This window comes from Thunnus albacares, chromosome 8 (assembly GCF_914725855.1).
Source record: "Thunnus albacares chromosome 8, fThuAlb1.1, whole genome shotgun sequence".
Taxonomy (NCBI): domain Eukaryota; kingdom Metazoa; phylum Chordata; class Actinopteri; order Scombriformes; family Scombridae; genus Thunnus; species Thunnus albacares.
The window spans coordinates 15,991,847-16,018,597 of NC_058113.1; the positions used below are offsets into that span (position 1 = coordinate 15,991,847).

The 26,751-nt window shown below is 39.0% G+C and overlaps 5 protein-coding genes across 9 annotated transcripts in view; 2 read left to right on the forward strand and 3 right to left on the reverse strand.

The window, feature by feature from the left end:
- Window positions 1-445: 445 nt before the first annotated feature.
- On the reverse strand, window positions 446-4,864 carry lin37 (lin-37 DREAM MuvB core complex component). Its single transcript, XM_044358749.1, has 9 exons — window positions 4,352-4,864; window positions 4,015-4,090; window positions 3,874-3,924; window positions 3,672-3,701; window positions 3,403-3,488; window positions 3,071-3,231; window positions 2,246-2,377; window positions 2,056-2,129; window positions 446-838 (listed from the first exon to the last, which is right to left on the reverse strand). Exons 1-9 carry the CDS (start codon window positions 4,383-4,385, stop codon window positions 751-753), a joined length of 732 nt encoding a protein of 243 aa, XP_044214684.1. The 5' UTR covers window positions 4,386-4,864; the 3' UTR covers window positions 446-750.
- Window positions 4,865-5,118: 254 nt separating this feature from the next.
- On the forward strand, window positions 5,119-10,787 carry proser3 (proline and serine rich 3). The gene is made up of 14 exons (XM_044359051.1): window positions 5,119-5,165; window positions 5,401-5,425; window positions 5,486-5,554; window positions 5,672-5,925; window positions 6,161-6,303; window positions 6,444-6,547; window positions 7,194-7,279; window positions 7,359-7,492; window positions 7,654-7,892; window positions 8,002-8,525; window positions 8,596-8,776; window positions 9,867-10,041; window positions 10,390-10,471; window positions 10,631-10,787. Exons 1-14 carry the CDS (start codon window positions 5,119-5,121, stop codon window positions 10,680-10,682), a joined length of 2,115 nt encoding a protein of 704 aa, XP_044214986.1. The 3' UTR covers window positions 10,683-10,787.
- hspb6 (heat shock protein, alpha-crystallin-related, b6) lies at window positions 10,758-12,515 on the reverse strand. 3 transcript variants are annotated; one of them, XM_044358756.1, is made up of 4 exons: window positions 12,252-12,515; window positions 11,983-12,164; window positions 11,380-11,502; window positions 10,758-11,280 (listed from the first exon to the last, which is right to left on the reverse strand). In XM_044358756.1, exons 2-4 carry the CDS (start codon window positions 12,136-12,138, stop codon window positions 11,125-11,127), a joined length of 435 nt encoding a protein of 144 aa, XP_044214691.1. In that variant the 5' UTR covers window positions 12,139-12,164; window positions 12,252-12,515; the 3' UTR covers window positions 10,758-11,124. The 3 variants fall into 3 exon arrangements, with proteins under 3 accessions (XP_044214691.1, XP_044214690.1, XP_044214689.1); XM_044358755.1 differs by having other exon boundaries at window positions 10,758-11,283; window positions 11,983-12,145; window positions 12,252-12,511; XM_044358754.1 differs by having other exon boundaries at window positions 10,758-11,283; window positions 12,252-12,509.
- A 1,304-nt stretch (window positions 12,516-13,819) lies between these two features.
- psenen (presenilin enhancer, gamma-secretase subunit) lies at window positions 13,820-16,781 on the reverse strand. Its single transcript, XM_044358757.1, has 4 exons — window positions 16,658-16,781; window positions 16,161-16,242; window positions 14,983-15,087; window positions 13,820-14,486 (listed from the first exon to the last, which is right to left on the reverse strand). The coding sequence occupies exons 2-4, from the start codon at window positions 16,219-16,221 to the stop codon at window positions 14,347-14,349; spliced, it is 306 nt and encodes a 101-aa protein (XP_044214692.1). The 5' UTR covers window positions 16,222-16,242; window positions 16,658-16,781; the 3' UTR covers window positions 13,820-14,346.
- A 1,728-nt stretch (window positions 16,782-18,509) lies between these two features.
- The window catches only part of kmt2bb (lysine (K)-specific methyltransferase 2Bb), a 31,968-nt gene continuing 23,726 nt past the window's right edge, over window positions 18,510-26,751 (forward strand). The window contains exons 1-6 of one of the 3 annotated variants that reach the window (XM_044358654.1): window positions 18,510-19,077; window positions 20,573-20,651; window positions 20,829-24,380; window positions 24,497-24,669; window positions 24,862-24,981; window positions 25,262-25,448. In XM_044358654.1, coding sequence (XP_044214589.1) covers window positions 18,562-19,077; window positions 20,573-20,651; window positions 20,829-24,380; window positions 24,497-24,669; window positions 24,862-24,981; window positions 25,262-25,448 — 4,627 coding nt within the window. In that variant the 5' untranslated portion in view covers window positions 18,510-18,561. The remainder of the gene's footprint in view (window positions 19,078-20,572; window positions 20,652-20,828; window positions 24,381-24,496; window positions 24,670-24,861; window positions 24,982-25,261; window positions 25,449-26,751) is intronic. The other 2 variants (XM_044358653.1, XM_044358655.1) reach the window with 2 other exon arrangements.

Consider the following 26,751-nt stretch of genomic DNA (forward strand, 5'->3'; position numbering starts at 1 on the left):
TACAGTCTGCAGTCACTACAGCTTAATTGTAAATCCAATTTGCTGGAGTAAAGAGATCATTGTTCTAACACTTTCTGACTGCATTGTAATTCCTTTAACCATCAAGTTGGCAACATTAGATCAGGGAACATATATAAAAGATATGTTCAATAACAGACAAATGCAAACTGTAATCTCATTTACATCTGCAGTTATTGGGGCTTTACCACACACTGAAATAGTTGACTGGTATGCATGTCAAAAGACTGAGTCTTATGAATATCAAATGTTATTTATAGGCTATTATTATGGACTAAATAAATTCTCTAAGATAAAGATCTTTTAGTGTGTCTTAGTTGCTGTGTTCTCACTTTTGTGTTGAAATTAAGGAAACAAGCGTGAAAGTGAAATAGAACAATGAACTTAATGTCGAGGATGCACAAGTCACAGTGTGTCTAGAAAAATATCACTGATGAGCAAGTTCATTTATTCAGACATCTACACAGAATGCATGTGAATAAAAACATTCCCACATCACACTGGAACACTTTCCCGCTCAAGAAATTGCTAAAAACTTAAACATCCTTCAAACTATTTTTTTTCTGCAATGCATAGGAAATATGGTCTATTTAAGGCTCAAGGTTCTATTAATGCTTTCCTATAAGTCTTATTGTGCAGATGGCAGGTTTATTTCAACATTGACTGCTACAGCATGGCTCCTTTCCAACTGCATAGAGTCCATTCTGTGTTGAAGAGCTGCAAAGTATCCAGCTAGCGATCATAGAGCTCCTTCATCTCCTTAAGGACCTTGATGCTCTCGCTGTATCTTAACTGGTTCTTGTTGGAGCACTCCTTCCATCTGAAAAAAAAAAAGAAAAAAACATGGTTCAGCTTAGCTCATTCCAAACTTTAAATGTTTCAGTGTCTTTTTTTCTTCCACAAAAGTGAAGGCCCCTTCCAGACATATGAAAATACTCTGCTTTAAATAATTTGTCTCATGTTTTTTCCTGGGGAAAAAAATAAGTTCAATGAACTCATTAATTCTTATAATTATATCCTTCTCCCTCACTGAGCACTCCTATGAATATGCAGTAGCGGCTTAAATACCCATATCACACGTATGGAAGGTTGAAACACAGGGGTGACCGTGCCTTTGCTGTTATAGCTCCCAAACTCTGGAACGAGTTGCCTCTGCATATTAGACTGGTTCCACACTGCCGGTTTTTAAATCCTACCTTAAAATTCATTTTTATTCCTTGACTTTTAACTCGGTGTGTTAAAACCAAGAAATGTCTCTTTCTCTGTTAAACCGGTCTTTGCGTCTTAATTGTGTTTTCATTGCCTTTGTTATCATGGTTGTACAGCACTTTGGTCCACTGCTGTTGTTTTTAAATGTGCTTTATAAATTAATTTGATTTGATTTTGATGTGCAAATGAAAATGACCCTTTGTTCAACCAAGAGGCAAGTTTCAATGCGATTTAGTGTTGTTTTAAACCACTTTTCCCAGTTTCTAACTCTGAGAATGCACACAGTGAGGTGCAGTACAAGGCTACCAAAATTAAATTACTCTTCGCCAAACAACTCTTCCTTTCAACTCTTCTACCATGCTCCAAAGTAGCACACAAACATGTCTGGTGTATGAAGCAAAATATATTTGAGAGTTATATGACAAGTTTAATACTAATAACCCATCTTTCCCAGTGATAGTATGAGCCAGGTCGGACCCTTACATGACCCATGACAGCACCATGTCAAGCTTCTTATGCACAAGGAAATTAAATTTGACAACCACTACAGAGACCATATAGAGTAAACTGGCAGATGTAAAGGTTGTAGGAAAATGTGAGCTTTTATAAAAGTTCTATTTTTACCATTCAGCAAGTCTAGCTTGGATGAATGGAATGCTGACTGAAATCAAGTTTGCTCCTGGTTATGTGGCAAGGGCTGAAATGCATGCAACAACTTTAACATTCTGTTTCTGTTCAGAACAAGCACAATAAAAGTCATTCAGTCACTTCTCATCAACAAATGAAGAACTTAAGAGTGTCCCAAATTACTTTTCATGAGTAACATACTTCTGTCGTATCTTTTTCCAACGTTCCATGTGGTCACATATGAGGGAACCTGATATAGGAACTGAATCTGCTGACTGTGGAGAGAGAGAAAATGTTCAGTTTAACGTACACTGGTATGATAATAGAAATGTGCAATTTACTCTCACAATGAAAGTAAAAGAACAATTCACATGTGCAAATTATACAGAACCTTGGTAACAGTGGGTTTTTCAGTCTGTGGGATCCTTAGATTGATGGGTTCACCAGAGTTGTTGATTGGACAGGAGGTTGGAGGAGGGAGTCTGTACACATTCTGACCTTTACCATTCATCATGTCTGTGACCTGGCAAAAGAAAGAAATACAAAAAGGAGGAATTCAGTGGAACAGTCATTTAAAACAAAATTTCCTGATGTTATGGTGCCCTAAGACAATGTTGTAATGACATCTTTAGGGAAAATACTTGTATTTTCTTGTAAGTACTACAATACTTTCATAAATACTTTCCTTAAAGCTTGTGTTTACAAAAAAAAAAATCAAAAACCATTTCTCCACTTACCATTGGCGGTGTTTAACTACGTACTTGCATTTTCTGTCTTATCTGCAGGGGTTCTGAGATATAGTATCTACTGCTGAGAAATCTGCCATCCCCATTCACAAAAGGTGTGGATGGAATTTTGTTTATGGTACTCAAAGCATTGAAAAATTAACACTGAAAAACTTGACAGAAACTTGTCTTTCCTCAAATAACAAACACATACTTCCTTGCAAGCTAAAACGCAAGGACACAAATCAACGCAATGTAATAAGAATAAGTAGGTCAGCATTGGAGTCAACTGTATCTACTGTAAACCCATGCTGCACTCTGCAGAGGAAGAAGCTACAATCTTTTTAAAAGCCACCTTTCGAGTCTACAGTGGATGAGAGTTTGACACTCACATGACAGATTGTCATACAGGATTTATATTTGTACTGTTTGGTGATTTTTGCCAATTTTGAATAAAGCTGAATTTATTCAACATAACTGAATGGCCTCACCTCTTCCTCTACAATGCTGTGTGGAGGGCTTGGGGAAGTAGCTGGCTCTCGAACAGAAGGATTGTTTCTCATCCAGGCACGGCAGATAGGATACAGAGGGGTGCTGTTATTAAACTGAGCCAGATCTACACTGCGATCAAACAACTTGATAATGTAAGCATCTGACAAATGGAGAAAGAAAGAAGATGACAAGATAAAAGAAAAAAAAAAGTAAGAACTTTCACAATGAACGGGAAAGTAATCACACATTAACTGAGTGACAATGAGGACAAATATTAGAATGTGATTTCTCACTGTATAATTTTAAGGGCCAAAACTTCCACCAAGTTTACTTTGTTTATGCTGATTGCTTTCTGGTATGCCTTCATCCATTTCTTTTCTCTTCTTCCGCCGGTGTTGTGGAAATCGTGCTGATGCCCTAAAAAAAAAAATCAAAACAAGGATGAGGACTTTGAAACATGTACAAAAAAAATTAAATTCACATTGCTTCTTGTACATTTTTTTATCTATTATTGCATGCAGACATACAACTTTTTTTTTCTTACATAAAAAGGCAATGAACAGTTACTGTTAGCCCTGGTTGAAAAATACAGACACTTGCCTTTTCCCAGCAGATGATGGAGACAAATCCCTGAAGAGAGCAAGTGAAATAAGAAATCTTACCAAAAATAGACCTTGGTCATTTGTTTCATGTTGAAATAAACCTAAGCCATTCATCAACTTCACAGCATCAACTACAGTGTATAATACAATCTATAAAATTTTACTATGGCATGTCAAATTCAAAAATCATTGATCCTTACTTGTTTAAAGAGTCCACTGATATTTTTCCAGTATCACCCTCATTTTGCTCCCTGTTCAAAATACAATAAAACTAGTTTGACTGGAAAGAAATCACAAAAATTACAGGGGCTTCAAATATTAATAATAAGTATTTTACTGACTTTTCATTTTCACTCTTCTCTACCAGTCCCTTTAAAACCGCATCCAGTCTGCTGCGCGCACCAGTCCCCTCTAAATCTGCAAAAGTAATAATAATAGTTGTAAACAGAGGGTGCTTTGTGAAACATTAGTTACTCACAGATACAAATGAAGTATTTATATTGCAGGCAGGTTACATCCTCATCTTTAATTACTGATTTTGAGTCGTGACTATAACGCCACATGCAATGGCTGAGTCAAGAGGACTTTTATATCAAATTAATTTTGGGTTGGGAGACTTTTTTTTATTAGTAATATAGAAAATATAACCTGAAAGCTTGTTAGAGGGGAACCGCTCACCTGGCCTTTCGGTCTTGATCTTGACGTGGTGCATTATCTCCGCCTTTCAGTAAATTCCGCACGTTAAATGAACAAACTTTTAAATACATAAAAAAACTCAGAAGTTCGCCGTCGGTGACCGAAAAGCACAGTGTCTTTAGGCTAAAACTGACTTGTAACTGACGCTACTAAACACCATTCACTAAGGACAACTAGCTGTTGCAGGATGTTTGGTTGCTGTCTGCGGTTAGGTTACGACCGTTTACAAATGGTTAACGTTAGCCACCTTCTACGTTAGCCTTAACCATTGGATAACACTAGTTCGCTGACCCAACGTTATCTACAGTTACCTAATAGCACGGTTATCTAACTAGTAGTTAGCCCTAGCGATCTCCGTGCATTTAGTTCAAATATAACACAAACTGGCCGTTTTATTTACTATAAAGTGCCGTGACGTTAGCTTGCTAACTTAGCTTTTGACCATAGCCTTCACAGCAGACTTTCCTCTTCCGCGCGCTGTTGGTTTCCTATTAGCTGATTGGTGTTTACGGATCACGATCCTTCTACGTGATTGGGGGAATGTCATGTCTATCATATTAAGCTTGTTACCTATTGGCTATGTGTGTTTTAGTAAATAACGATTGGCATAAACAGTGACGCTCTTTTTGACTTCACCGACTTTACAATGTCGTGTTTGTCAAAAATAGCGAAGTAATGTTGTGTTTAGACAAAACAGTCGGACTTGTAGGATAGACAAGTCATCAAACAGCCAACGGTAGCAACTTAATATGCTTTCATATGGACTGTTTGTGGCGTACAAGCGTTTGATTCCATGGTAACTTTCTTTTGTGAACATCCAAGTCCACTCGGAAGACCGGAGGATAACGTGGTCTTCATCTTTCAAGTGATATTACAGTAAGACACATGTAACCCTGTCAGCCACACACCCTGATCCAGCTTCAGTTTTTGGGTCAGTGGGCTTTGTTAGGACCAGGCATAAATCAAACCCACAACTAAAAACCACCATCCTGACCTTAGTGCTATTGTGAATCATCTCTGTCATTCTAAAGCTGTTATGAAATCTATAAAATCCAGGTAAGATCTGAAGAACACATTTTTATAGTACTAGAAGCAACAGTCACAATTGATAATCAGACTTCAGTGGGGAAGACAAATTACCACCCCTCCCGGACCCATTCCCTGTCAAAGAAAAAGAAAAAAACGGTATGTTTTAAAGGAAACTTTATACATACACTGCAAGACATGTTTGATTCTGCACATCATATTCACATGTTACTAAATCATCACCAACACCTCAGTCATTTTTCTGCTCATTTGTAGACTCTGAGTCCTGTGTGTTCAAACCAGCACGACAGTCCAAAAGTACACACGTTTGAGAAGCCTCACTGCCATTTGGACGCCACAGATGGGCAACCTACTTTTGCAGAGTCTTGGCCCTCCACTGACAGCAGATCCTCTCCTACTAGCACTACAGTAGCCTCATCTGGCATAGAGACGGCCAAACAGTCTACAAGAGCAGGGAAATCCACCGTGTCCTCTGAACTAGGAGTTCAGCAGGATTCAGTACTGGCAAAGTATGCTTTAGTTTAGACCTTAGCCCTCAAATGTAACAGTGTTCATGCCCTATCCTCCTATAACTTTTTTTTGCAGAAAAAACATGAAAAGTTGTATATTGTAATTCACGTCTTAACGAGACAATGTTGTGGTGACTATGAGGTAAAGACTAGAAGATATAGAGCCTGTCAGTAGTTCCTTCATGTTTCTGTTTGAATCACCTCCTATAACCAGCATTGATCTTTTCTCCGCCAGATACATGGAACGTTTTCGCCACGGTCAGCCACAGAGCCGAGAGGAGCGCCAGCAAATGTCTTCTGCCGTTGGAGAGGAGCTGCCTTTCTGGTGGATGTCACCCTCATCTTTACCCCCCAGTTCAACACCAACTAAAACCACAGGCAAAGATACATTGTTACTTATTGCAAACATACTGTTTTTCAGTGTAGGGGGTTATAGTAAGTGTTATCAGCTCCTACATTCTGGTGAAAAGGCAACTTTTCTGGTAAAATCTTTCTGTGGAATCTCTTCCCCTGAACAGATGCAACCCTGCCTCTAAGAGATGACCATATTCCCTCCATTTTCAGCCCAGCTGGACAACGTCGACTTGACAGAACACCTTCCCAATGCAGAGGAGCCCATAGTGTGAGTGCATTTGTTGAAAAAACATATTGAGTGCACAATATAGTGTTATTGTGTTGTCTTTCTTAACTAAACAATAACGATAGGTGTATTGTTTGAGGAAACTTTCAAAATGTACCCAAGTATATATTTATTCCATAGAAAAGTATTTAAAAACACAACCTTTTTACATCCTTACTTATGCTCTTACTTTGGATTATTGGGTCTACATGCTGCTCTGGTTTGTGCCAGGTTTGTCTGAATGCCCAGAAACCAGTGTCTGCAGAACAGACCCCTTATTCTGACATATAAATATTTATATTTCAACCCCACACCACAAGTCCATTTGGAAGCCTCTGTGTTTACTAAATACCTGGGAAGCCATTATTTATGTTACCATGCTTGCTACATTTATGGCTCCTTCTACCAGCTCCTGTCAAATGCATCATCCTCGCTAAATTATAAAAGAACCTCAGTATGTTTGTTAGCAAGATAAGACCAAACAAATGAGTGTGACTGATTCGATTTTTTTTGCTCAAATGCTGCAAATGTAACTCGTTATCCTAGTTTTATTTATTTACACAGTATTGTTAATGTTCTTTATATTAAAATATCAAAGTTGCAAAGTTGTGGCTTATTCAGTGTTCTGCCTTTTCTCTTTGTGTCTCAGATTTTGTCAGACACCTCACAAGGTGAATGTGATGACACAGAGATAATACACCTTCAAGAGAGGGCCAGCAGACTTCTGCAGAGAGGGTATGAATACCAGCTAGTTACACTAATCATAGATTAATTCATTCCTTCAGCTGTATATAACCTGTTGTCTTTCTAACAGTGAATGTACTCTCAGTGACGGATCTATCCCTGTCAGCTCAGAAGGCCTGGCATGCTCAGATTTCTCTTCTCCAGTCAGCGTAGATGAGCCAGTGCGAAGACCTTTGATTCCCAGTTTGATAAAATCTACTACTGGTGAGGCAAGAGTGTGGGGTAGAATACTGTTTTTTGTTTTCTTCCCATGAGAACTTTCACAGTGCTGTGCCCTCTTGTGCAACCTCTAGCAAGTGACTCATCTTTTGCAACTGTACTGCTGTGTCAGTGTTATTGTGCAATGTGTTTGTTTATATTTACAGCGAAAGCCAGATCAGATTCTGTTCAAGCAGTGTCCTCCCAAAAATCTCCTGGCTTTCCTTCTTTGGTGCCCCCTGCGCGCCCAGAAGAGGACATCCTGTTCCAGTGGCGTTTAAGGAGAAAGATGGAGCAGGCCAGGGAGTGGTCCCAGTCCCAGCAACACTCCAGTCTTCATGGTTCCACATTTAGCTGGCAGGGCCCCAGTCTATGCTATCCGTCAGCCAATGGACAGGCTTACAAGGTTGGAGTCATAGTGTTTGATATTTACACCATTTTCTTTTTATGATATTTATTCCAGATTTACAGAATAATTTCTACTTTCTTTGTCCTTTCTTCATCTACAACAACAGCAAACTATTCAACCTCCTGAACCCTCACAAAGAGCCTCTCACTCACACATCACTGCTCCCCAGCCAGAAAACAAAGAAGCCCACGGACCCTGTCCACCAGCCTCAGGTCCACCTTCCTTCCCTACCTTTGCTGCCTCTGGCTCTTCAGTCTCTCAGCCTCATTCTATTGCCCATGTTCCTGCCCACATGCATTTACTCTGTGATGTTTTACCCTGTCCCATCCAGTCATCTCATGCTAGCGAGCAGCAAAGAATTTCACAGAGGTTAGATGATTCTCTGCCCAAAGTTGTCCCTAAAAAGACCCCAAACCCTGGAAAGTCAAAAGACACCTCAGCTGATGAGCCCATTTGTAAACATATTCCATCCCCACCACCTGCTTCATCTGGAGCTATACAAGCAGAGTGGCCTAGTCATCATCACAAAAAAACTGAGAGGAATAAGAAAGAGAAAACTCCAACAAAGGATTTGGAGAAGAATGAGAAGAAGACAGCAGTGGCCATCAGAAAGCAGAAGAAATTATCAAGGTAAAGTATTAAAACATGCACACAGTGTACAAATTTCAAGTCTGAATGCTTAATATACATTTTTCTGCAGATGCATTGTGGATAGTGAACACGCTGACGGGCCTAGCTCCACAAACAGAAGTTCTTCACATCAAAGAGTTTCCAAAAAGGTCATGTCATGGGCAGAACAGCATCAACAGGAGTTTCCCAGTGAGAGCTGTACTGGTGATCATGCACCACCACCGTCTCCAATCCATAGTGCATTAGGACAGGTCAGTATGTAGTTTGACTCATTCACATGCACTATAAACCCAGGGAGACAGCCTGTGTATTCCTGTCTTAATGTTTTTTTTTTTTACTGCTATCTTAATAACTTGATAGTCCAGATTCCATAAATTTACAAGTGGTCCTAATTTTTGTTAAGTGATCACAACAGGGAAGTGCAAATAATTATTTTCTGCTATATAGTTGGAGAGTAAATTGTTAGGTAATTAGGAATTGGAATGATGGACAAAAACAAGGTTGGAAAAAAAGAACTATTTGCTGGCAAATTCTTTTTATTTACTGACACAATCACATTTCTGAATCGTAGTAGTTCTTGTTATATCTCTGGCACCACCAGTGTTGTTTCATATTTCAACCTTGCCACCACATGCTCAACCATCCATCGTACTTCATTGCGTACATTAATACCAGGTTTGAAAAATGAGGATGTGTAAGTTGCACACTTGCAAGGGTATCTGGTTTGCTGCCTAAATGAGGAAGGATTTTGTGTCACATATCTTTGGCACAAAAGTTAGGTTCCTTTTCTGTTTATGTAGTTTTGACTAAATTGATGCACTGACAAGTAGAAGTAGCACTGGTACTCTGATCATTTTCTTTGCAGCAATAAAAAAAGCAGCAATACTATGATGCAATATAAGTCGAGCATTGAAATTTTAAGCAAAAGTGAGACAATGTTGGTGGCAAAATGTATTTTATTATCAAAAGTAAAATGACTTATGAGGAATGTCCCTTGTTGTTGGTCCAGGTGGGGGTCATTTCAACTACTTTCATATACTGTTGAGTATATTTAAATATAGAAATACATCACATTTTATGAGCTTATATGTTTTTTATTTCCCTCAAATTACAAAAAAGGTTGCAAAAAATGGAAACAAACCTGGTTTCAGTGATGTGACAGCATTGGGAAGCAGTGCTTTTGTTGGGGGTTTGTGAATAGCATTAACTATGCCAGCAGCATTTGTGATTTGGGTTCATGCTTAGTCAATTGGGATGATTATAAAATTCAACAGCCCATTTATCATTATGATAATCGATAGCTGCATTAACCAGTAGGGTGTTCTCATTGGGTCTTGACAGGTTGTTTCAGAGGTATTGTTCCCTACGGTGGATTCATCTCCTGCACAAAGGACTCCTGTCTCGTTGGTTTCTCCTCTGTGCGCAGCCTCCTCCGCACCTCCGCAGTCCTCAATTCCTCCATGCAATGCATACAACTCTATGGAGGTCATTTCACAGCTGCTGCAAGAGGCTGAAGGTGAGTTTATGGCAGCAAAGAGCACCAACCTTTAACCTGTGGTTAATTGCGGACAATATATTCGGACCTATGAATAGGTGCCACTCCCTACATTCCAAAGCAGTCCATGTCAAAACCCCTAGAACTTTCTTTTTCATGCATACTGTTTGTATGTGAACCACTAACATTTGTTATCCATGTTGAAGTTTGACCACTGTTAGATGCCATAGTCATTACTACATTTTTGGGGTTCAAATTAGAACAAAACAATAACATGTTTTCTTGCCCTCTATAAATGTGTGCTGATTATATTTCAATATCTGCTTTCTTGTCTGCTAATTTCCACCTACATTACTTTTTTATTGTCAGATTCGGATGAAAAAGAGTTTGAAGATGACCCTTTACTACAAGTCCTTCGCAAACAGAGAAAATGGGTGAAGGAGCAGATCAGGTAACATCTGACAATTATGTAATACCTTACTCAAGATTTATGGAATATTATGTAGCTTTTGAAGGCTGATTATCTTAGGATGATGTGGAATGTAGCTCTTGTAGCTAAATAAAGCCTCTCAAACTCCGGAAAATTAATCTACTGTATTTTTCCTTTCAGTGAAGTGGACTCTTTGTTGGATGAGTTCCTGGACAAGCAACAAGTTACTTGAACTTTGGCAACAGACACTGGAGGCAGTAGATTTTTTACTTTATAAAGACATAGTTTATTTTTACTTTTTTGAAGATATATTTCCACATTAAAAACTTCGGAGTTACGTTTGTGTGCATAATTAATCACAATCACAATACAGTGCATTTTACAAAAGTTGCACAAAATGAAGCAGCAGTTTGAATTGTGAACACAGAATATTTACAGAGACTGGTTCCTTGAAACATTATGTAACAGTCATGAGTAATAGCAGAGCAGTATATACAAACCTCAAAGAGCAGGGAATATTAGAACAGTGCCAGGAACATATCAAATGTGTGTATTGGCACATGGTGAGTGTTGCTGTGACTGGATGATCCTGAAATTATTTCTGTCTTTGTCTATGTGCTCTTACTGGTGTTTTGCATTTGTTTTCATACATGATGAATTGGGTGTTAATGTGATTAGGTCAGGGATCCTGAGTTCTCAGTTTGCAGCATGGGTGCAGATATGATAAGGATGCCTTCTGGAGAAACTGCAGATTCCAACGCCATGGTATCTACTCCCTTTGGGATTCGGTAGCGCCGGTTAAACTGCCGTGTTGTCAACCCAGGACCATCCTTCTAACAAAACATAGGGAGGAATACATGTTTATGAGATAGTTCATAGTTATTATAAATAACCTCAAAAAACAGCGATGTTCCTCACAGAATACCAACCTTTTTTTCTTCATGCTTTCCCTGCACCTCCACAAAATCTCCTGTCACTTTGACCAGTAGGTCCTCTGGGTTAAAGTGCTTAACATCAACTTGGACTGTAAATCCGCTGTCATCACAGGTTACCTACAAACACAAGGCAAATTACATTATTATGGAGATATTAAAAGAAAACCCAAGCACAGCTAACGGCCACTATGCTCTTAATTGTGATTTCCTTCACAGTATACATATATATTTGAGTCTGAAAGTTCATTATTGATCTTGAAAACAGTAGTTAGAGAAAACAAATCCACTTGCAAGCTTTTTCAGAGCTTTTAACTACCCCTAATGGTGTTCATCCATAAAATGCTACTTAGAACGCTACCTTAATGAACTTTGAGACAAAATAAATACGGTTTTCAAATCTGAAAAATAAAGGGACTACTTTTAAGTCAGAAAGCGTGGATTCTCAAAGAAAGAAAAGAATACCATTGTAGAAAAAAATGGGATGCTATCATTGTTCTTTTTGTGTGTGTCTTCATGCAAGTCAATTAAAATAATTGCAATAAACTGTTCTCATTCTAACGTGTGCAGGACTTAGCTTAGTGAATTAAAGTGACTCACCTCTGCAGAGCTGGTATTATCAGTCTCTGGAACTAGTAATTTCGGATACCAGTTGCATTGTCCGTAAGTCCCGTTCAGCCGAGGAATAAGAGGTGGTAAAACCTTCTCCCATGGGATGCCACCAACTGGGAGAGTGGGTGCCAGGATGAAGTCCATTTCAGATCTGATAAGAGGAATTTTTTCTTTTTTTAAAAAAAAAGGAGAATTGATAAAACGGCAGTTGAGACCACAGCAAGTCACACTTCAAATTAACAGCGGCCACAGCTTACCTCTGGTTGAATTCCCTGACCAAACTAGTGTGCAAAGCAAGGGACAGCCCCTATTTAAGTGCTTGCGTTCCTTGTTAAGTCCTGAATGAGGCACAGTGAGAAGTAGAGATGTACTGGTGCGCCAGTCTGTCTGACTCCGCGTTCCTCTCCCTCTGGGTGCTGGACGTGACTGTTATGATCTGTGTTTTATACTGGGGTTGCATAATAAGCTGGGAATTCATAGTGGGGGCACCTTGCCTCTGTTATGTTCTAGACTTAGGCGTACCCTTGGGTGTTCAGGCAGCTAGGGCCGTATCGGATAAAGAGTGTTTTGTTTTGGAAGTGACGCAGCTGTTGCAGGATTTGGCAAATTAACGTGTTTATTGGCTGCTATTAACATGAATGTTGTCAACAGTTTATTCCTGGGGTTGATGGCACCTTTATGAAGGAACTGCTCAGGTTTAGTCATCAGATCTGTTAACAACTTAGGTTGTCAAGGAAGGTCTATCCAAAAATAAGTTCAAAAGACGGTTGTTGACCCTCGTGAGCTGATGTCAGACAGACAGTGACAGCGGGGACATCCCGAGCACATGGCGGTGCACGTGTAGTACCAAAAAGCGACCTTCCCCTCATCACTCACCCATAACAGTGGTGGAAGAACATTCGAGATCCTGAATTAAGTAACTGTAGTAATACTACAATGTGAAAATACTTAATTACAAGTATAAAATCCGGCTTTCAAAACCTTAACTACTTAAGAATTATCAGCACAATGTATATAAAGTATCATAAGTAAAAGTCATATTACTGATGCATTAATGTGCAGCCTATGTGTAGTATTTTAATGTTGCGGCAGCCAATTTTAACTTTTAACTTTATGTTTTGCAGGGTAGTTTAATCTATGACAATACATTGTATTTCATAATGATTGAATGTTGTGGGTGTAAAATCTTTATTAATAAAATAATAAACAAGTCTAGTTATCATGTAAATATAGGGAAGTAAAAAGTACAATGCTGTCTTATATGTAGTGACGTATGAAGTGGCTTAAGTGCCTCAAAATCAGAAACAGAAAAAGGTTTAGTAGGTTTGCAAATACAAGTAATTGTATCTAGATACTTGAGTAACACACACACACACACACAAGACACATAACACAACACGTGGAAACAATATGCGTCCATAAAAGGACCTCACTTCATAATTCTCTCCCTATAAATCAGTTTTATTAAGTGAGACCTCGCATCCTGACAAGCGCTGTACGTGATGATATTTCTGACTTGTTCTTGGCACACTATAGAGAAGTCAGCAGATATGTACGGGAACATGTTCTCCCTGTTAGTAATGTAAAACCTGTCACTTAAGCTTTGACTGGAGTAACTAAAAATGGCAACCAATTATGTTATGACTCATATAGGATGATAGGGAAGTGGGGGCATTTGGTGGGATTAAGTTACTGGGTTTCACAACAGGCGCCAGTGATTGTCCAGACTCTGAGACTTCTGTTGTAATTCAGAATATTTGGAGTATATATGTGGAGAAAATAGCTCACTGATGTGTCACCAAACAAAATGTCCTTCACATTGTAATTTGGAAGCTTTATGTTGTTGTTTTTTTATTTGTCATTCATACAAGAGTAAAAATAGTTTTGGGTACACAATCAAACACAGACTTTAACATCCAAGATGAACATTTTACGAAAAGCAGTGTCATTTACAACTCTTTAAAATCAAGGGGGAAAAAAACAGTTTGCTGTATCTTTAGTTGAATGTTTTGAACAAACCTATAGCCTGCACATCCAGCTTTGTCATTAGATACTGTTAGATACTGTACATGACAGTTAACATAGTCTGCTACACAAGATTAATTAGCCTACACTAAGACCAAAGAACTTTCTCAAATGCCTTGTCAAGCACAAAAAAAACATGAAAATTGAGTTTTCCAGTCCTACAGCATTTACCTTTTAAAGACATAGGGAATTACTCTGATAATGCATTATTCAGCCATTGAATTTAGCTCCAGAGATCAATAAATCCATCAAAATCTTCATCTACAGTTCAAGAAATATTCTTTGGCCCCTTATAGTTACTTTCAAGACCTATCATCAAAAAATGTCTCAAGGAATGCCGAGTGGAATTGTAAAGGAGAGGTAATCTCCCACCTCCCCCCATTCTGCTCGGAAGTGCTGGAAAATTGTAATCCACGTGGTGAGTACTGCTACCCATAACAGCAACCCCAGCGCTGAACGCTTCACATCTAGATAAAAAAAAAACACACACACACACAAATTTAGTTGGCATGTTGTTAAAACAATTGTTACACTGGTGTGTCATTCACCTACATTATGTTCTTGGCATGAAACTTTCATTACAGAATACAGCCCATCAAATTGTAAATGCACAAGTGCCAACTAGTATTTAGGAAAACTGCATAGCTGTTGTAACTTCTTCCAAGCAGGTAAACCAGTGGTTTCCAAACATTTACTGCCATGCCTCTGTTGAAAGTCACAAGCATTTTTACCAAATGGTAACAATACTGGTGAAACTAGTAATCACAGGAGCCTAAATAAATTGTATTGTGATAACATATTACATATTGTGATCAATCCGCATTATACTTGAGGAAAACAACAAGTGGAAAATGTTTAACTTATGAATTGTAAGGCATTGTATTTGCTATTAAAACTAAGTAGGATAAGTGCTACATGAATATTCAAAACATCAGGTGTTAAATTAGCGGTTTTAACACTCACAGGTTTTTATCTGGAGCTGTTCAGTGTAGGCTGGCTTAACAAAAGCCTCCCGAAAAAACCAAACAACGTTGACGAGCCACAGGAATGGGAGAAATGCAAAGCCACCTAAGAGAGACAGAGGAAAAACACAACACTGTAACCTGTACTACTACTGAATTAATATTTAGGCAAATTTAGTCAACATTCAGGGGTCCATGCTTTATTTTACATAATGCGCCCAGTGACTGGAATATTGGTAAACTATCCTCCCCCTCTCCTAAATGGGACTACATCAGGACATTCAAATTATAGAGGCAAGTGTAACATTACTTGCCTGTACGCAGAATTTATGAACCAACATGGAGCTAAAATTCAGTATCACAGTGTTTGTATCTATGTCAGCATATTGCTGCCACCATGACAAAAAAAAAAAAAAATTTAAAAGAAAAAAAACCCCCTAGAACGAGTAGGTGTGTCCAAGCTGTTGACTGGTGCTGTATGTTTCTTGTAGGCTATAATGTAAAAAAAAAAAAATTTCAACAAGATCTTTTTTACGTTAAAACAAGATATTTTTCATAGTATGACATATTTTCTCATTATTACTAGATGCCAGAATATTCCATTTGAATAAGAAACTTTTTTATTTTAAAAACATGTCACTTTATCTTGATATATAAGAAAAAGTTAATATTTCATAAAATCATTGTATTTCATAATAATAACATACTGACTTATCTGATTAAAGGAACTTTTTTCTCTAATGTGATAAAGCAGTTTGTTCTTATTGTGAAAAAAGGATCCTTTCAATTTCAAGAGACACTATAGCCTAAAGCAATCACATCATCATATGATTGATCAATAATATTACATTTTCGATGTGTACATGTGGCAGGATGTGTTTATATATCATAGCTGTGGGCTGCTTTCATTATTGTTTTTTGAGCATATGTGTAAAAATTATTGTGTGTAGGTTTGGTATCAAATTAGACTGGTGATTTACTACGACTTGACACTTGTCAAGATGTTAATCAAACAAGAACATACTACCCCTACCCTTGTAATAACAACATGGCAATTAAACAAATCATAACGAGAAATGCTTGTTTTAATTAGATACGTTGATTTTGTGGAAAACTGATGGCAGCAATATACGTTATTGCCCTATGTATCTGCAGGATACATTTTTTAAGTGCTCTCACCTAAATAATATTTTCTGCATAGGCTAAGTTTCTCCTCATTGGGCAGTCGTTCCAGGTTCATGGTGACTTTTGGGGGGGGATCCTGGGGACAGAGAAAGAAAGAAAAAGATTACAGAACATAACAAACTGGACACAACAACCTAAAAGACATTGGGACTTTTGGTAAAAGATGCTGCTGCTAGGCTAGTCATATCTAAGAATGGGAAAAGATTGCGACTTGCCCTCTGGCCTGGATATGACTGAAAAGTAACGATAAGAAAATTATACAGAATTCAAGCAATATAAAGCAGGCTTTTAATGCTTGTTGACCTAGTTTGCACAGTCAGATGACACAAAAAAATCACGTCAGGCTAACATTAGCACTTCGTTAGCTTCCGACTAATTTGGCTATAAACAGCCGTGGCAGTAACTTACATCGGTCTCATTTTACTGGGCGAAGCCATTTATAGTGTTTCTGAGGGGAAAAATACTAACTTACACATAATGTGAAAATTTACCTGATATTTAGAAAGCCAAGAGTCAAGAGAGTCGTCGCAAATTAAATGGATACAACACTTCCTATTTCTTCTTCTCCAGAACCATACTCCTCCCTCTTCTTCGTCTCTTTTTTTTTTTTTTTTTTTTTTGATCGCAGGTACACACCAATCTGTGCTGCATACCGCCACCTATCGTACTGAAGTGTGAAATTATGCCTTCATCTTTTTGAAGTTGAAAGAATAAATTTATGGATGCGACAGTACCTTGGTGATAAAGAAAGTCATTCCTCCTTCTTCGTGTCTGAACCCAATCTTTATTTTTTTTTTTTATCAATCTTTCAATAATTAACGCCATTCCGATCTAAAGCCCCGAGTCTGTCCCTTTCCACACATTTTACACCATGTGTAACAAAACACTCTCAAGTAAAACGTCCACCTAAATATGTTTTTTTTGTTGTTGTTTTCGTCGAAATCTCTGAAGAAGATTGAATGTTCCCTAAGTTGATTATCAACGTTTTACATTGTTTTCTTACTGTAAACCTCACATTTGGCTTTATCTTATATATTCTACCAATCAATTTATTATTGAAGAAGATATTTTGCTTCATTTGTACTTTTATTTTATATGCTTTCTTTGCCAAGTTATTCTGCAACATTATTTTCTTCTATTATTACATTGGCGGCAACACTATGGATGTGAGGATGTGATCATTACATTTATGTCCATACTCAGGATTTCGCTGTCCCCCTCCTTCTTCATCATCAGTTTCTTCTGATGACATTAAAGATGCATACTGCCATCTGCTGTGTTGTAATGTGTACAACAGATCATAAAATGATGAATGTAGCCTAATGCACTAAATCATAAAAACACTTGACTGTAAATTCTGTAGTACTGTATTTCTTCATTATTTACCTCTAAAACCAATTCCTTCTTCAAGATGTTATTTGTGGCTGTTTTGATTGATGATAAAGACTTTCCCTCTCTGATCAACTGAATTGATCTGTTTACGTAAGTCAAGGATATTAAAACTCTCCTATTTCCAATTATGACTTATATGCATTCTTGTCAGCTCTGCAATAAATCCTCCCATGAAGGAATGAAAAAATTACCTTAAAGCTGGTTAAGCTACAAAAACTTACATAATACCAATGTTATTATTAATATTAATGATCAATGTTTTCAACAGTCTTTTCTAATTCCAGTTTTCCTCTTTAATTGCCCATTGCCTGTTTATTGTGTATTAGGAGAACATGCCTGGAAAGTCTTGCAACATCTTATTTATTCAATGAATATTTAACGAACATGTTGGATATAAAATTTGGCTGAACATTTTTAAACAGCATACAAGGCAGTCTTGGAATTTTAATATGTAGGATACACCTAAACAGCAAATAACATGAATAAAAATGATCATTGAAGGAATCAAAATTATCTTTATTGGCCAAATGTGTTTACACATACAAAGAATTTGTCTCTGGTTTAATGGCTCCCAGTGTACTTACACACAATAACAACACAACAATCTTCAGATACACAAGGGATGACTATATATAGGTGAAACCGTTTCTGGACAGTAAACAGGATACAAATGGTGCAAAGAAGTGAAGAGTGCAAGGAGTGCTGAGAAAATATTAAATGATAAAAAAATGACGTTACTTTTAAATATAGTATGCGTTTATGTACAGTATATACAGCCTGTTCAAATATACAATAATGAGTGAAATATATTGCATGTTTTGTTTTTTAAACTAAGTAAATATGTATAATATGTAGGTGCAGTGGGTATTATAGTGTTACAGAGTTATTGCACAGTGCCTGAGTTAACTGTTCATAAGTGTATAAGTAAATAAAGTGAATGAAATTGTCATCAGTGGGTTAAAAGTTAATGCAATCAATACGGTTTGATTCGAGGTGACATTAAATGAGATTGAATAGGCTACAATCACCACCAGAGGTCGACCCACTTTCGTCTCCCGTTAAGAGTCATACAGAGGAAAAAAAACTCACTTTCCCTTGCAGCATTGCGGCTCCCCCCTCCCATCTCGCGCCTTCCCTCTTGTCTCTCCTCGAGCTACTAGCCGTCGCTGTGTGTGTTGTTGTTGAAGCAATGATGGCGGCAGCGGGATGCGGATCAGCAACCGCGGCTGCCGGAGGAGGCCAAGGTGGAACCGCTACGGCCAGAGGTCGTTTCCCCGGTCGGCCTTGGTCTTCTCGCAGTCGTTTGCGCTCTGAGAAGCGATGGCAACTCGGACGATCTGGTTTAGAAGCTGATGATGTGACTAACGGAGGGCCAAGGCCCACAAACCTGGCTCTATCGTTAAACGAAGACCAGTCTCACTTGCGCTTACTTGGGATAGAGGCGAGCCACAAGATCCTTGGCCAGGCTGGATACAGCTCTAGTGGGAGTGAAGAGGTGAGGCCCCAAACCGACCCAGGAGTTAGTATCTTTATTTCATCTTCTCACATTTTGTGTGATCGTTAAATGTGTTAAGAATGAGTGCTATCTACAGCAGTGTGACTGGTTAGTGCCATGGAGAAATGTCAACATCCCTTTTGCTAGGCTAACGTTACCTTGGTAAGCTAACATTACATGCTAACTAATGTTAGCACAGTGCAGCTTTCCATGACATTTATTGAGTCGCAACACAAACTACCACTTCAACAAGGCAACAGAGCAGTTTAAGTTACATTAGCACTGTTTCCCTTAACTGCTATCACGAGGGTTAATGATATAAAAGGCGATACCATGAATAGAATATATTTGAAAAGCCCGTGAGTGAGTACGCCAGTTTGTAAACAGGCATCGCTATTATTTCATGTATGGCCCGCTCGTTATCGGGCCAGAGTAGCAGCGAGCTAATAGTAGCGAACACAAAGAACGGGAAGGCTAGCGCCTCTGTATCCTGCACAGCGGCTACTGCTAACTGATCTGTTTTCATACGCTGTCCAGATGCTAAGCTTGTTTAAAAGAGATAGAAAACACAACTCCTGCATTCTAGGGATACTACGTGTCTTGCCAAACGTAACTGCGATATGAACACTCAGTTAACTAAGTTTTAATTATGGCTAAGTAGCATGTGTGTAAATGCCTTCAAGAGAAGGGTACGGCTAATTGCTAGCCAATGTCACCAAACACGACATGTTTAAATGGTGGTGCAGAAGTGTGCCAAAGCCAGTTGCACCCTTGTTGTTAGAATTGAAAGCTCTCTACGAACACACATGTAGTCGTTAGCGTCTAATCGTTATTCATGAGAGCGGAGCTGCTTGTTGGCGCTGAGGTCACAACTGCAAGCTTCAGTTAGATGTACAGTAAAGTTACTTGGAGGGAATCGTAATTACAGACCCACCGTTCCCTGCAGTTTTTTTGGAGGCTGCGCAGGTGTCCGTCATTCAAAGCGTAATCTAGATAACATGTAACTGCATGATCAGAAGTTAAAGAAAGTTTTCCCAAACAGCTAAATGAATGCAGTTGTTTGTAACTAATGTGGTGCCTAGTCAAGGGTTATGTCTTACAACTCAGATGAGATTAATGAAAAGATTTTGGTTGAATGTGAAACGGATGAAAACAATTGTCCATTGTCTGTCATTGAAATTATTGTTTTAAAGTCTTATGAAAATAATAATTGTTTTATTATTAGACATAGCCTTTAGTCCAATATGAAAGATAAACGTATATAGTTTTGTTTAGTGTATTGTGTAAATCACCATTATGCCGGTCATTAATCCATTCTTCATGATGAACATTTAAATGTATTTTGTTCCACTTCTTTCTTGATTGTTTACAACATCTGGTGGCTTTGATTAATTGGACACTGCACAGTGGACATTTATGCCACAGTCTGAATGCTATTTGCTAAACATTTGTTGATAGTTTAGTAACCGTCAGCAGGGTGCTGTTGCTTCAGGTGTTAATTATCTGTTCTTACTTTTAGGGAGATGACTTCACAGGATTTGAAGCTGAAAGAAAAGGCTCCAAAGGACGTATATGGTCTCGACAAAACCCTTCCAAAGGTAAAGAAAAATATATTGCTGCACCACACAACATGAATAGTGTAATTAATGATGAACACAAGTTGAAGTTTGAACTGAAAGTGAAATGCAATATAAAAGAGGGTTCTTTTATATCACAGTTTTGTATTCACTGAAGGTGTTGTAGGTTTTGTAATGTTTTATTTTTTTGTTTTGTAGGTGATGCTGTCAACACAAAATCTAAACGACAAAGCGAGAAGCTACCGCTTAATACGCCAGCAGTGGAGGCAGCTATTAGTCCACCCGATCCTGTAAAGGATGTAAAATCCATGGAGGAGATACACACCTTATCTCCTGAAGCGGAGCCTGCAAAGGATTGCAGGAAAGGCTCGAAAGGAAAAAACACTATGGATCGACAGTCCACTAAAAGCGGAGCGTCATCAGCAGCACCGAGGATTACTATAAAGTTGGTGGCCAAAAAGAAAATGAAAACCGTAAAGGAGCCTCATAAAAAATCCATGAAGAAGTTGAAGATAAAAGGAATTCAGGATCAGCCTAAAGCCAAGGACATTCAGGGTGACCAGATTTCAAGTGCTCATGTCAAATTAAAAACTGAACCACATGATGATAAACATGGCACAGAAGATAAAGGAGGGGGGACTTTACCTGCAAGACGGCGTGGAAGATCTGCTTCAAAGACAACAGAGTCTGTTTGCCAGACTAGTGCCAAAGTTGTGGCTGATGACCAAAAACCAAAAGAGAGAAAATCAGCCGATCAACTTGACACTGTAAAGGAAAGCGCAACTGTAGAGCCAAAAACAAATGCAAAGCAATTAAAGCATAAGGAAATTGTGACAGAGCAAGGGTCTGAAGGTAATCAACAACTGATTCGTAGGAGCAACAGAGTCACCAACCCACTCACGAAAAGAGTCTCGGACAGTGCAGCTGAACCGGAAAGTCTAAGTAAAAGTGATGCCATTGTTGCAGAGTCCAAGTCTAAAGTTTCTAAAACAGTTGAGGCCAAACCATCGATGAGAAGTGATGGACGAAGGCAAAGCAAGAGGCTAAATAAGGATGCTACAGTGCCAGAAAACCACAGTCCATCCTCCACAGAGACGGATAATTTAGCAGTACAACCCAGTGACACTTTGCCTTTGATAAAGGATGAACTGAGGGTCCCAAGTTTAAAGTTGAAAAAGATCAGAAACCCAAAATATGATGCACAGTCAAGTGGGAAGAATTCAACGCGAAAGAAAAAACGGAGAAAATTTGTCTGGACTTTAACATTGGTAAAGGGAGGCATTCAGACACAGGGTGCTGAAAACACTGTCAAAGTAACAGAGACAACCGTGAGCGAAACGGATCAGTCCACTTTTTGTGACACCAGTGTCAACATGAGCTTGAAGGCGATGGATAAAATATCAAAACTGGATAACCCTACCCCACAAGAGAGTAATGACACAGACAATAATGAAAAGGGTTCCCAAAACAAGGCTGACATGTCATTTGAGGAAAAGTCTACTTTACAGGTGGACATTGAAGTGGAAGACATAAGTGGAACACCTCCGCAAGAAATCACTAAAATGGATTGCGGGAAAGTTGTCCCACCTCTTCAGATCAAAAAGGTATCCTCTCCTGGTAAACACAAAAGCTCAAAGCCATCCTTTTTAATTCAGCAAGTTAGTCCTGTGCCTGAAAAGAAAGAGGATGATGTTCCGAAAGACCTAAGTGAAATTAAAGAGGATAAATCATCATGTCCGGATGCTGAAGACTTGCCAACCAGGAGACTGAGAAGGAGAACATCAAGCCTTGATTCACCGCAAAAAAAGTCTGACGGTCGTAAAGCTGTGACGACTCAGAAACGGAAGTTGAGGATTAGTCCGCAGGATGAGGATACCCCGCAGGTGCACACTGAAGATTCTTCTCAGGTTTTAACAGAAGACTCCAGCTCACATGTTCTTCCTGAAAATTCCTGTCAGGTTTTGGCTGTAGACTCCTCAGAGGTAACCAGTGTAAACTCCTCTGAAGCGCCTGATAAGGATTCTTCACAGATCGCTGATGATCCCTCACAGGTGCCAGGTGAAGTTTCTCCACAGAAGATGGAGAATGAGGTAGAACCGCAAATTGAAGAGGCCAAACCATTGCCTGTGCCTTCTAAACCTAGAAGATGTAGAAATAGTAAATTGGTAAAGAAGAGGTCTGTTCAAAGGAAGAAGGCTGTTGTTTCTCCTGAAACTGCTGTCAGCGTAGAGTTGGCTACAGTTGAAGCGACTAACACAGAGTCTGTGTTAAAGGAAGATAGTTTGCCTTTAGTAACAGAGGCAAGTCAGTCAGAAACAAAAGATTGCACCCAGCCTGAGGCAAAACAGGACACTGTATCAGTTGAAGAAGAGCAGATACAACCACCCGTAAAAGAGGAAACAGACATTCAGTTGATAGATAGTCAACAATCTTTGGCATCGGAAAGTCAAGTGAGTGATCCAAAAACATTGTGCCTACAAAAGAAATCCCTCAAAAAGGTAAAAAAGAGGCGTAAAAATTTGATTGGGCAGCGCCAGAAACACAGGCACAGGAGCAGAGATGGGAAGTTTGCTCCACTTAAATTATCTGAAAGTCGGAAAATTGTTGAGGGAGATGATGACATTTCCACCCAGTTGGCAGCTACCACACCAGCCCTGAGCTCTAAACTTATTGGAGTACATAAAAAGTACAAGAAGAGACCATCTAGCCTTCCATTTATTGGGTCTAAAAGACCAAACCCACAATCTAAAATAATTTCTAAGCTGATAGAAATAGGGATCGACAAAGACAGTTTGAAGCAGGAGGAAACTGACACGTTAGTCGATGGGGCACGAGCAGATGTGGTAGATGCTCAGCCTGGTAAATCAAAGTTTGTAAAGAACATCAAGCACTTCATTATGCCTGTTGTAAGTGCCAGATCCTCACGAGTGATCAAGACCCCACAAAGATTTATGGATGATGCTGGAATGTCGGTACTGCCTCGAAGAAACTCCCCAAAGAAGGGTTTTCAACTGGGCTTGCAAATACGTCCGGGAAAGAGACGAGATGATGGGAATGGCAGAGCAATATCCCCTATCTTGCCAGTTGATGAGGAGGACATATTGAGTGAAGCTCAGTTGGATGTTGATCTGTTCTCAGCTCAGGACCTAGATGACAGCACTGATATAGCTGACAGCCTATTTTCTGAGACAAAAAGTGGCAAAATTGAGAAGAAGCGGCCTCTTCTGAAGAACTCTAGTTTCAAATGGCATGTGCCTGAAGAGTCTAGTGAGGAAATGTATACACTGGACAAAACTCCAGAGAGCAAATGTGAGGATCTCTTTTTATCACCACCAGTTGATAAGCCTGCAGAACTATCTATTGACCTCCTGGACGCTCAGAAAAAGAAAATGTCCCCTAAGTTTAATAAACAAACAGCTCACCTCAAGATTTATCAAAGGCTAAAGAAGCTGCACACAGGACTTCCCAAAAGCAAAAACGCAACAGAGATGGAAAGCGTTAGTAAACCTCCTCAGCCTCCCGTTGATTTAGCTGAAGGGCTTGATGATGAGGCCATGAGCATTAGCCTGAGGCAACGCAACACAAACGCAGATAAGGACAAATCCAAGCTCAAGATAGAAGATCTTGACAGTCCTGGAGTTGTCAGGAAAGTTTCTGTGTGCGTTAGGACTATGAACTCCAAGTCCCATGTATTTCATCAGGGTAAAGAGGAGGATTTAGCTGGGAAAGACACTGCCCAACGTCACTCAGGTAAGCAAAATAATTCAAAAGCAACAAGTTCATGTTTAACAAACAGCATTTACTTGAAGAAAATACTTACTACTATAATGGACCAGAAACTGGCGTTTATTACCTCATTTCCACAGGAGAGCTGCAGAATTCAGGCGCAGGTGAAGGTGATTATCCTGGATCTGTGGAGAAGGGAGCTTCACAAAGAGCCCGCCTCACTGGTGCAAATAAAAGAATGTTCAATCTCCTCAGGAAAGCCAAGGTCCAGCTCATTAAAATTGACCAGCAGAAACAGCTTAAGTCATCTGGGGTAAGGTCATGTTCACCTCCAGCACATTTTCAGTCCTTATAGACTTAAATTGTTTATTATTAGATAGGTTCTATGTAAAATGAACTGCCATAAATGAGGAAAACCTCAAAAAACACAAGTGTTTTGAATAATGCTTTTTCTAGTTTTCTGAAGCTCATATTGATGCCTTGTTTTTGCCCATCAACCCTCTAGCTGTTATCTGGCCCAGCTGGCGCCAGGTCGAGAGATTTGACCTCCAAGAGACAAAGGAGGAAACAGAGGGTGCAGCTTGATTCTGATGTTCCAGTCAAGACAGAGCCACCTCAAGGACAAGTAAGTGTCCAAATCAATAGGCCTGGAGCAGGAATCGATCCTACTAAAAATCTTGATTCTGTCTGTCTGTGTTTGATGTGTTGAGTGATTTTTTATTTAACCTTCCGCTATAGTCGAAAGTTGTCAAAAGAAAATTTACTTTTGTCAGTGTACTGTACAGAAATGTGCTGATATTTAATTTATGACCAGTGGCTATATGAAATCGAGGCCCCTGGCAATTCTAGCCTCTTAATATCACTTTCAAAATTTAATGTTTGTTTTGTTATGTTTTTTCTTCCAGCCACAGCTCATCTCCCCTCCGTGTCAGGAGTTCCGTAGAGCAGGAGGTCCACGCATCAAGCATGTTTGCCGTGCTGCATCTGTGGTGCTTGGGCAGCCTCGAGCCTTGATACCAGATGACATTCCCAGGCTTAGCGCCTTACCGCTGCATGAAAGAAGTGGCATTTCCCCTTCCGCCATCACAAAAGGTAGGTGTGCACTGATTGACAGTCGTATCTGGATCTTGCTCTCTTGAAGTATTCCCATAAAATTTCTTGTGACTTCAATATGATAAATTGATGGCAGCAGTAGTAATAGTGACAGTACAAGCTCCAGCCTCTCAATCCCGGCAGAGGATGAAGTAGTTTCAATTAGATTTTGTGATATTGATTTATAATGTTTTTACTGAAACCTGAGTGATTTGATCTTTCATATTAGAACACAAATGGATTTAATTGGATTAATGCTTAATGCATCAGTGTAATATATGAATCATTAGACCTGTACTATTTAGGTATGTGTTCCCAGCAGTCCATCATTTTGATGTTTCTGAATTTGCAATTTGATCAGTTTATTTGTAAAATACAAAGAAATTCACTGCAACATAAATTTAGCCATATTCCAAAAATTGATTTTTAACAGCTTAATTTCTCAGTCCATGACTCAGCTCTTCAGGATATACTAAATTTTCAAGTTTACAGTTGAATCAATCTCCAAACCAAAATTAGTGACACCAAATTATGATCAATTGACTATTTATCTGAAACACACAGGAGTGAAAACCATAGACTGTAAAAAAAAATATCGCTGTACTCACCATGATGTCACCCATTAGTTTGTGGACTGCCGTTTTGAAGCCTCAAGTTTAGTGATTTTACTGTCACTATCTTGGATTTGACCATTGCCATCTTTGATTTTTGGAGCCAGAACTGACCATATTTGGATGAGAGGGTGGAGCTAACCCTAGCGCTAGGTGCTAGCTTGGTTAGCACAGTGCCTTTACAGTCTACGGTTAACTGTGTTAATGCTAAAGCTAATGCTAATTTCCACTGGGGAAAAACAGACCTAAAAACATTTAAACTAAATGTATTCACTGGAAAAAGGGAACAGCCTATTATTTCGAGGGTCTTTTAGTACAACCAAACGAAGACTTTTTTTTAGGTGACCAAAATGTTACAATTAACTTTCATGAACTGATAACACACTGCGAAATCACAGTACCTACGCCTATACTCTGTGCATCTGGGGTTACGCCATGGTTACGTTACATTGTCAATGTTGTCGCCATGGTAGCAACTTGTCACTCACAAGGTAGCCATGCCCATAAAGCATACGCTGTTTTATCATTTATTTTACTCTAAATAGGACCATAATTTACAAAGTGAACATCATACTGTATTGAAGAAGAATTGAAACGATTGAGACCATACACTCATTAGGAAAGTGAGAAGTGGGGTCATTTTCTCCTAGACTTCTATACAATCAGACTTCTTTTTGCAGCCAGTGGAGTCG

Excerpts from the sequence above, each read along its gene's own strand:
- lin37 (XM_044358749.1), bottom strand. The coding sequence starts at position 4,385 with ATGCACCACGTCAAGATCAAGACCGAAAGGCCAG. Across the intron at positions 3,702-3,873 it reads TCAGTGGACTCTTTAAACAA|GGATTTGTCTCCATCATCTG; the intron begins GTAAGGATCAAT and ends TGCTCTCTTCAG. Across the intron at positions 3,232-3,402 it reads AAGCAATCAGCATAAACAAA|ATGCTTACATTATCAAGTTG; the intron begins GTAAACTTGGTG and ends TCCATTTGTCAG.
- proser3 (XM_044359051.1), top strand. The coding sequence starts at position 5,119 with ATGCTTTCATATGGACTGTTTGTGGCGTACAAGCGTTTGATTCCATG. Across the intron at positions 5,426-5,485 it reads ATGAAATCTATAAAATCCAG|ACTTCAGTGGGGAAGACAAA; the intron begins GTAAGATCTGAA and ends ATTGATAATCAG. Across the intron at positions 10,472-10,630 it reads TGGGTGAAGGAGCAGATCAG|TGAAGTGGACTCTTTGTTGG; the intron begins GTAACATCTGAC and ends TTTTCCTTTCAG.
- hspb6 (XM_044358755.1), bottom strand. The coding sequence starts at position 12,138 with ATGGACTTCATCCTGGCACCCACTCTCCCAGTTGGTGGCATCCCATGG. Across the intron at positions 11,503-11,982 it reads ATAATACCAGCTCTGCAGAG|GTAACCTGTGATGACAGCGG; the intron begins GTGAGTCACTTT and ends TTGTGTTTGTAG. Across the intron at positions 11,284-11,379 it reads GAAAGCATGAAGAAAAAAAG|AAGGATGGTCCTGGGTTGAC; the intron begins GTTGGTATTCTG and ends ATGTTTTGTTAG.
- psenen (XM_044358757.1), bottom strand. The coding sequence starts at position 16,221 with ATGAACCTGGAACGACTGCCCAATGAGGAGAAACTTAGCCTATGCAGA. Across the intron at positions 15,088-16,160 it reads ATGCAGAAAATATTATTTAG|GTGGCTTTGCATTTCTCCCA; the intron begins GTGAGAGCACTT and ends TGTCTCTCTTAG. Across the intron at positions 14,487-14,982 it reads ACAGCTCCAGATAAAAACCT|ATGTGAAGCGTTCAGCGCTG; the intron begins GTGAGTGTTAAA and ends TTTTTTATCTAG.